A 9,428-nucleotide genomic window follows, 5' to 3' on the forward strand; every position below is an offset into this window, starting at 1 on the left:
AAAATAAAATATATCTACTTTTTTCAAAATATATGGCCATATGAAATGGAATGAAGATGGGATGTGTGTGTGTGATGGTCCAATAGCTTGGCTAGCATGTGCTGGTGTTTTTTCTCATTTAACTAGGGCTAGACCCGAATATTCGACTGTTCGGATATTCGTTCGTTGGGTAGGTATTCGGTTTTCAATTTTGGGATTCGGATATTCGTTTCTTTAAATGTAATTTTATATGTAATCCGTAAGCTGGTTGCCATTGACGCTGCGAAGCAGTTTATTTTTTTTTTAACTTGCATTCAAATGTCAGTCACATTTTCTGATCGCCATGGTGGCACAGAGAAAAAAGTACGACCTGAAATTCAAGCTGTCAGTTGTCAAATTTGCTGAACAAAACTCAGGAGAAGCAGCAGCAAGACATTTCTCCGTTTATCTTTTTTTTAAAATCTTTTTTCTAAGGTAGGCTACCGGTATTTTGATACAGGGCTCTCTCTCTCTCTCTCTCTCTCTCTCTCTCTCCCTCTCTCTCTGTGCTTTAGAACGTAACAGCTGTGAAACAATCAGAAAATAACGTTTTATTTCTCTGATTCACCGGCTTTCTCGCTACTACCGCTCCCTCTCTTCATTCACTTTCTAGCTCGCTCGATCATCTCTCTTTCTCTCTAGCTCGCTCAACCATCTCTCTCTCTCTCTCTCTCTCTCTCTCTCTCTCTCTCTCTCTCTCTCTCTCTCTCTCCCTCTCTCTCTCTCTCGGGCTATTAATTGAAGTTGTATGTTAAGTATGCTGAAGTATATTCAGCGCTGTGTTTTTGTGAGGAGGAACTGTGACTATGTGTGAACTTTGTCGGGTGAACTGTTACCCGTGTATGGAAAACCAAGCAGTTTGAAGGTGTGTGACTCTTAACACCCCCCCCACCCCCACCCCCGCTGCGGCTGAAGCTTCGAATATTCGCTGATGATTACTACAGAAGCTCCGAAGCCCAAAAAATTGTATTCAGGACAGCCCTACATTTAAGTCCAAGTTTTAATTTTCCTTTGGTACAAGTTTTCCAAGGATCTTATGAACAAATCTGAGAAAGAAAGAAATTAAATTGAATTGCATTTATCCCAAAGATTGATATAGATAGATAGAATGAGATAGATAGATAGATAGATAGATAGATAGATAGATAGATAGATAGAACAACATTAAAACTACCAAACCCACTGAAAATGAACTAAAACTGAACTTGAAATATATATGAATGGATTTGTGGTGAGTATTACAAGCAGAAATAAAGGAAGCAAGCAATTTGATTCATAAAATATCCTATATGATATTCACACTACATTTTATTCAAGGTTTCTCCGCATGTTCTGTTTCAATATTCAATACTTTTCCCAGAACTTCATTTTCTGGCTGGATTTTGAAGATTTTGCTCAGTTCGATGTGAAATATTCTGATAGTGGCTTAACTAGCTCATATCTTGTTGAAGTTACTACATAAAATCTGTGGTCATGTGTGTCAGGACTGAACAAAACTTTTTCAGACATTTTATGCGATTCTCAAACTTGACCTGGAAATGATCAAATGAATTCTTCCTACTTTTCCAGGCTTTTCAGGCCTGCGGAAGAAACTCTGTTTATTGAGCAAGTGCACAAAGCCAATCTAGCTTCTAAAAGGCAACAGATGAATAAACACTTGGAGGTTGCAAGCTTAGTCCTCCATGACAAAACTGTTTCAGTGAAGAAAGTTGCAAGGATAGAGATTGATTGGCAAATGTTATCCATCCACACTGTCCTTCAGTCTCTCCATCTAAACATTCACTTCATTCATACATTTAACCAGTTACATTAACAACAGGATTGTCCTTCATTCTTTCCATCTTCACTAGTGTTTCTTCTTTGGTAACACTGCTGCTTCATTTGACTTTTGATTCCACATCTGCTCTAAACATGAAGACTGCACTTTGTTGTGTTTTAGGCGGAAAATCGTCTCAGTTATACTGTCATATTAGTTTCACATTTTCTCTAGCAGCTTTGATAGACTTCCTGGAAAGAATACAGAAGAAATACTTTATTCATTCTTGGAAAACAAACTTTATTGATCTTTGCAAACATTCACTTTGATCACACATCAAATCACTAAAACCTGGTAAAAGACTCTGGTTCAATCTTTCCATCTACATGTTCACTTCATCCACACAATCAATCTGTTAAACCAGTATGTCAGCACTGTGGAGGAAAACAATGAATCCTCTCCCTATTGATTATAATAATAATGATTACATTTGTAGTTCACTTTTTTTTAACAAAGTGAAGGGAACAAAATCAACATATTAACAACTATTCAGCTATAATAAAGGGAAGACGTCTAGTGCTGGCTCCATTAAGGCCCATGCAGTGGAACAGAAACAGCAGAAAATATTACAGCAACAATACAAATATGCAACAAAGATAAGAACTATATAGACCACACAACAGTTTACATTTTCATATGAATAAATGTCTGTTTGGATACTCTCTATTACTGACTGATATAACACAATAGTGATTCAACCTATATCTAGTTCATGAAAACTTTTCCATTGTTTTTCCTCTGCCGCACAGGAAGTGATGCATTTACGTTTCCGGTTTGTTTGGAATAAACAGAAGAAGAAGAACTGTGTAGTTAGCATGAGCAGCGATAGCCACCATGGCTGAACAGACAAAGAAAAGAGAAACTCAAACTGCACCAACAGAAAATCCAAGCTCCGCCCACACTGTTTGATTGACAGTTAATCTGTGGGAAGAGCAGTGCAGAAACACCACAGTGAGGCTGAGCAACAAAGATGGAGAATTATCTTTTTTTTCACACATTGCTGCTTTAATAACTCCTGTCTACTTCAGCTTACACAACTCAGCAGTGGCTCCAACACCAAGCCAAAGTCCAGCATAGAGAGGCTGATTGAATGTGGTCTGGACTCTGTGGAGGAGAGTCATGGTTTCAGAGACGCTGTAGAAGGACAGAATACCTGCTCTGTGATCCAGGTACACTCCTACTCTGGAGGACCGAGGGCCTGGGATGGGAGTTTCGATATTGTTATGTATGAATTGATTGTAGTAATAATCTAATGCCCAAGACTTGTCATTGCATCCAAACTCACATTCATCCCCTGTTCTGCTAATATCCTTATATGCGACCGCTATTGAAACTCTGCCCCTGCTCCACTCCACCTCCCAGTAACAACGTCCAGTCAGACCCTCTCTACTCAGGACCTGACGCCATTTATTGAATCTGTCTGGGTGACGAAAATATAACTGTTTTTCTGTCACACGTGTTGCTTTTCTGTTCCTCTCAGATAACAACAGTTTTGTGTCAGCTGTTTTTGGATCCAGTGTGATTTGACGTGAATATTTTAAGAATTCAGCTCTGGTCTTGGGCTCTCTTGGTTGTGACAGTAAAACTTCCACTTCAGTCACTGTCAATGAGATCTTAGGCCATTCCTCTGTAAGAATGCCCTGTAGTTTATCTCTGGCCTCTGACACAGCTGCAGTCACATCCTCAAAGTAGCGCAGAGGACGGATATTGGTGCTGGGTGAGTCTGTAGATTCACTGAGACGTGACAGCGAGGGGTAATTGTGTAGAAAATGGGTGTGATCCTCTGTGTGTGAGAGCTGCTCCAGCTCAGCGTCTTTCCTCCTCAGCTCAGCAATCTCCTGCTTCAGCTTCTCCTGAAGTTCTTCGGCCCGACTCGCTTCCGCTTTCTGCTGGGATCTGATCTGCTCCTTCACATCAGAGCTTCTTTTCTCAATGAGACGGACCAGTTCAGTGAAGATCTTCTCACTGTGCTCCACTGCTTTATCAGCAGAGAGATTGATAGCCTTCACCTCATGTTGAAGCACCTTCACGTCTTTCTCTCTGTTCTGGATTCTCTGCTGGATTTTTTGCCGACTCACCCCGAGCTCTTTCTGCCTCTCAGTCCTTTCTGCTGCAGCTGAGACTGTGTCGTGGCCTTTATGTTCATCCACTGAGCAGAAACAACAGATACACTGCTGATCAGTACGGCAGAAAAGCTTCATCACCTCGTCATGACGAGAGCAGATGTTCTCCTGAAGCTTCATGGTGGCTTCGATCAGCTTGTGTTTCTTTAATGGAGCTGCATCATAGTGAGGCTGGAGGTGCTGCTCACAGTAAGAGGCCAGACACACCAGACAGGACTTGAGGGCTTTCAGCTTTCTCCCAGTGCAGAAATCACAGGCCACATCTCCAGGTCCGGCATAGCAGCGATCAGGAGGAGCAGCTTGGAGTCCTGTCTTCTTCAGTTCCTCCACCAACTCTGCTAACATGGTACTTTTCACCAGGACAGGCCTTGGTGTGAATGTCTGTCTGCACTGGGGGCAGCTGTGGATTTTCTTCTGATCCTCTTCATCCCAGCAGCTTTTAATACAGCTCATGCAGTAGCTGTGCCCACAGGGAATAGTCACTGGATCCTTCAGTAGATCCAGACAGATCGAACAGCCGAGTTTTGCTCCGTCCAGCTGAATTCCTTGCTGCGCCATTTCACTTCTCAGTAACAGTGAGTCAGATAGTTTCACTTGCTCTCAACGGAAAAAATAAGTTGTGCTCTGATCCACACCAAAAATCTCTTCCTTCTCTTCATGTTCATTTGCTGATCTGCAGTGAATGGGCTTGTCAGCTCTTGCACTTCACAACATGTTGTTCACACCCATCTTTAAACTGGCAGATCTGTGAAAGGGGAGGGAACAGGAAATATCTGGTCAGAATGGAACTGGCTGTTTGAGACCAGGGAGAAGAGGGAGGGGTTATCAGGCTTTGGTTTATTCCAGGAAGAGGAGCGGTTTGAAAGAGGCAGTGTGTGTTTAGCTCCCGTTTACAACATGAAGTGAAGATTATGAGAAATAGAAACTTAACAATAGGATAAATCTCTCTCTCCCCTTATTCCTCTCTCTCTCTCTCTCTCTCTCTCTCTGTGTCTCTCTCTCTCTTTCTGTCTCTCTCTCACTCTCTCTATCTTTCTCTCTATCTCTCTCTCGCGCTCTCTCGTGCTCTCTCTCTCTCTCTCTCTCTCTCTTCAGTGGTGGAAAGAGAATGTTCTACTCAAGTAGAAATACTGTTACTTTGCTGATATTTTACTTGAGTAAAAATCTACTGAAGTAAAAGTAAAAAGTGTCTCATTTAAAATGTCCTCAGAGGAAAAGGTCCTGAGTTCCTCTTTAGAACAGAGAATGTTGTCAGCATGTGATTCTAAAAGACTAGATTCTTTTCACTGGAAACATTAGAAATGAAGAATAAAGTGCAGAAACAAAGTAAAGTCAGATTCCTCTTCTCACTGTGAATGGATCCACAGTTTGTCAGTTTACGTTGATCCAGTTTCTGCTGCTGATGGTGAGACACACAATCTGTTCTGTGATGGATGGGAGTACACAAAAAGTACACAAGTACACAAAAAAGCGACTCAACTACAGTAACTTGAGTAAATGTAATCAGTTACTTCCACCCTTGCACAGGTTAACCCAGGGATGGAGAGTGAGTGTCCTCTGTGTTTTGAATGAAACTGTTGCACATGATTTACTTACTATGTTGTTTGCTCTTGTTTCCCTCTAAAAGACTGCTGTTACATTCAAAAATGTTGTTGCATCAACAAGACGGATTAACACATCTGTGTTTCCTCTCACTTTAACATCGTTATTTGGTCTCTCCAAACACACTCAGAGCTTCTTTTCTCAATGAGACGGACCAGCTCTGTCAAGATTTTCTCGCTGTTCTCCACTGCTTTATCAGCAGAGAGATTGATAGCCTCCACCTCCTGTTGAAGCACCTTCACGTCTTTCTCTCTGTCCTGAATTCTCTGCTGGATTTTTTGCCGACTCACCCCGAGCTCTTTCTGCCTCTCAGTCCTTTCTGCTTCAGCTGAGACTGTGTCGTGGCCTTTATGTTCATCCATGGAGCAGAGATAACAGATACACTGCTGATCAGTACGGCAGAAAATCTTCATCACCTCGTCATGACGAGAGCAGATGTTCTCCTGAAGCTTCATAGTGGCTTCGACCAGCTTGTGTTTTTTAAAGGTAGAAGATTCATAGTGAGGCTGGAGGTGCTGCTCACAGTAAGAGGCCAGACACATCAGACAGGACTTTAGGGCTTTCAGCTTGGTGTGAAGGTCTGTGTGCACTGGGGGCAGCTTTGGATTTTCTTCTGATCCTCTTCATCCCAGCAGCTTTTAATACAACGATGCAGTAGCTGTGCCCACAGGGAATAGTCACCGGATCCTTCAGTAGATCCAGCAGAGTTTTGCTCTGTCCAGCTGAATTCCTTGCTGCGCCATTTCACTTCTCAGTAACAGTGAGTCAGATAGTTTCACTTGCTCTCCACGGAAAAAACAAGTTGTGCTCCAAACCAAAAATCTGTTCCTTTTCTTCATGTTCATTTGCTGATCTAGAGTGAATGGGCTTGTCAGCTCTTGCACTTCACAACATATTGTTTACACCCATCTTTAAACTGGCAGATCTGTGAAAGGGGAGGGAACAGGAAACATCTGGACAGAATGGAACTGGCTGTTTGAGTCCAGGAAGAAGAGGGAGGGGTTATCAGGCTTTGCGTCATACCAGGATGAGGAGCTTGAACGAGGTCAATCTCGGAACCCATCGTCTATCCGTCTGACCACGATTAGACTCTGGGGGCGACGGCAAATATTTCGGGGTTTCCGGTGTAGCCAGCGGACATCCGGGCCAAGACTTCCTCTTCCGTGCGCCGGTCATTGTTTACAGTCCGATTAGCAACTTGAGACGCGAGAATGCCTAAAAAACTTGTGAAACAATCCGTTCGTAGACGTCGTCTCTCAACTCCAACTCCATTCTCGCGTCTCAAGTTGCTAATCGGACTGTAAACAATGACCGGCGCACGGAAGAGGAAGTCTTGGCCCGGATGTCCGCTGGCTACACCGGAAACCCCGAAATATTGGCCGTCGCCCCCAGAGTCTAATCGTGGTCAGACGGATAGACGATGGGTTCCGAGATTGACCTCGTTCAAGCTCCTCATCCTGGTATGAAGCAAAGCCTGATAACCCCTCCCTCTTCTGACGATGGGTTCCGAGATTGGAACGAGGTAGTCTGGCAGCAGGGATCAAATTGGCTACCTGACAGAAACACAAAAATCAAGGAGGATTAGAAGCACCAAATTTTCATAACAATTATCTAGCTAGCCAACTACAGTACATCACAAATTGGATTCATCTCTACCAACAGAACATATGATTAGAAATAGAACAATGATAATGTAAAGAAATTTAAATCTCCGATCTCCCATTTCTCACACCACCATAAAACAACACAACTGCTTTAAAAACACTGTAATCACACACCTTCACCACATTTTCCAGAACAACACCTTCATCACTTTTCAGGACCTGGTCCAGTAGTAGGGTATCGGGGAAAAAACACCTACAGCTTCCCCCTCTGCTGGTAGAAATTTTCAAACTGATAAATTTTAAGAAAATCTTTTCCAAATTGTAAAAACTAATATCCTCAGACGACACAAATATACCACTCCCAGTAAAACAATGGGAAAAGGATTTATCATTCTCACCCGGTACTGACTTCTGGTCTCAAATCTGCAGGAACACCTTCTCAGTGACTAACAACACTAACCTACAACTTATACAGTATAAGGTAATGCACAGGGCACACATTACTCAGCACAAGATGTAGAAAATGGGATTCATAGACTCAGACACTTTTTCACAACGCACACTAAACACCCAAGATAACTACCTGCACTCCACCTGGCTCTGTTCATCAGCTCACTGTTTCTGGCCAGCACTCACTCACAGACTATTCCTCATTACGAGCTGTAGCATTCCACTATCCCCATCCGTCTGTTTACGCGGCGACCTCTCTTTACTCAACCCACCTATCCACAACACCAAACCCATACTCATTGCCTTATCTATCGGCAGGCCAAAAAAAATGTAAATAAATAAATAATATAAATAAAAAAAAACAATGAAAAAGGCAGTGCGTGTTTCGCCCTCGTTTACAATATGAAGTGAAGATTATGACAAATAGAAATGGAATACTTAAACTTTAGATCAATCTCTCTCTCCCCTCAGTTCTCCCTCACTTGTTTAAGTGCACCATTTTACAATAAAGGTGCAAAACCTATTAAGTGGAAAGTCTTTTCGAAAAAAATCTAAACTGACCAGAAAAACTATTTAGAATCTCTCTCTCTCTCTCTCTCTCTCTCTCTCTCTCTCTCTCTCTCTCTCTCTCTCTCTCTCTCTCTCTCTCTCTCTCTCTCTCTCTCTCTCGTTTTTTAAATAAGCTTTATTGGCAGGACAAGACAATTTGTGTTGCCAAAGCATTTGCAGGAATATAACCATCAACAATAAACGATCATATTAAGAAGTCAAATTTTATAACAGTGGATATTGTACAACAACAATTCATATCTGTTCATGCTCATTCAGATAGCCTGGAAATATTTACAGTCAATATTAATAATGAAATACGTTTTGCTGTATTTGATCCCCACTCATTCACCCAATTCAAGGCCTATCAACCTAGCTTGTGCTCTCGAGCCGATGTAAGGGAGTCACCCCTGATTCCAACTTGGTTCTTGTCCTATAGTTAGGTTAAGCCCTTAAGAACCTCTAGGAACTCATTCTGCCTAACCCCTACTACTACACTCTTCTCATCCCCAAGCCCCCTTAAACCCCTTTTGATAGTTTTACACACAAGTAAATTCATTCTGGGGGTTTGACACCCAGACACGGGACGATTTTTACCAGACTTGGGGCTTGTGAACGAAACACGTTTTATTGTAAGGAACAAAATCTCCTCACTTCTATGCAGAGCTGAGAAGGGCTCACCGGAGTCATTCCTATGTTCCCAAGGTCCTATGTTACCAGGGTCCTATGTTCCCCAGTTCTACATATGTGCTCTTCCAGGGTCCTATGTTCCCAGGGTCCTATGTTCCTAGGGTCCTATGTTCCCAAGGTCTTATGTTCCCAAGGTCCTATGTTCCCAAGGTCCTATGTTCCCCAGCTCTATAAACTATATAAATTGTATGGCATGCAGCAATAAAACATTCTGGGTAGTTTTGTGGATCAAACCCAACCCAAACAAGAGTTTGAGTAAAATTTTATCCACAGAACCACACAGACTCTTTAATCTTCTCTGCTGGGTCAGATTTGACCCAGCAGAGAGACCTTCAAAATCAAATAAAATGATAACCATTGGTTTTGTTGTGTTTATATAGCTGTTTTGAAGCCTTGTTCCAATATAAAAACGGGTAAAATTTGACCCAAACACAATAGGAGGGTTAATGTGTGTTAACAGAATATTGAACTGGGGAACATAGGACCATGGGAACATAAGACCCTGGGAACATAGATACGCTCCTGGCTCACCTTAACCACAAAACTGCACTTCCTGAAGTTATTTATAGACACACT

At 42.2% G+C, this 9,428-nt stretch overlaps 1 protein-coding gene and 1 pseudogene across 1 annotated transcript; both read right to left on the minus strand.

The window, feature by feature from the left end:
* Positions 1–2,065: 2,065 nt before the first annotated feature.
* Positions 2,066–4,958, minus strand: LOC139666765 (tripartite motif-containing protein 16-like). Its single transcript, XM_071546083.1, has 2 exons — positions 3,108–4,958; positions 2,066–3,032 (listed from the first exon to the last, which is right to left on the minus strand). Exons 1-2 carry the CDS (start codon positions 4,513–4,515, stop codon positions 2,854–2,856), a joined length of 1,587 nt encoding a protein of 528 aa, XP_071402184.1. The 5' UTR covers positions 4,516–4,958; the 3' UTR covers positions 2,066–2,853.
* Positions 4,587–6,565, minus strand: LOC139666766 (tripartite motif-containing protein 29-like; annotated as a pseudogene).
* Positions 6,566–9,428: the final 2,863 nt, after the last annotated feature.

This window comes from Centroberyx affinis, unplaced genomic scaffold (assembly GCF_046629955.1).
Source record: "Centroberyx affinis isolate AG114_WGS23_722 - 3 ecotype Tasmania unplaced genomic scaffold, CSIRO-AGI_Caff_v1 ptg005120l_1, whole genome shotgun sequence".
Taxonomy (NCBI): Eukaryota; Metazoa; Chordata; class Actinopteri; order Beryciformes; family Berycidae; genus Centroberyx; species Centroberyx affinis.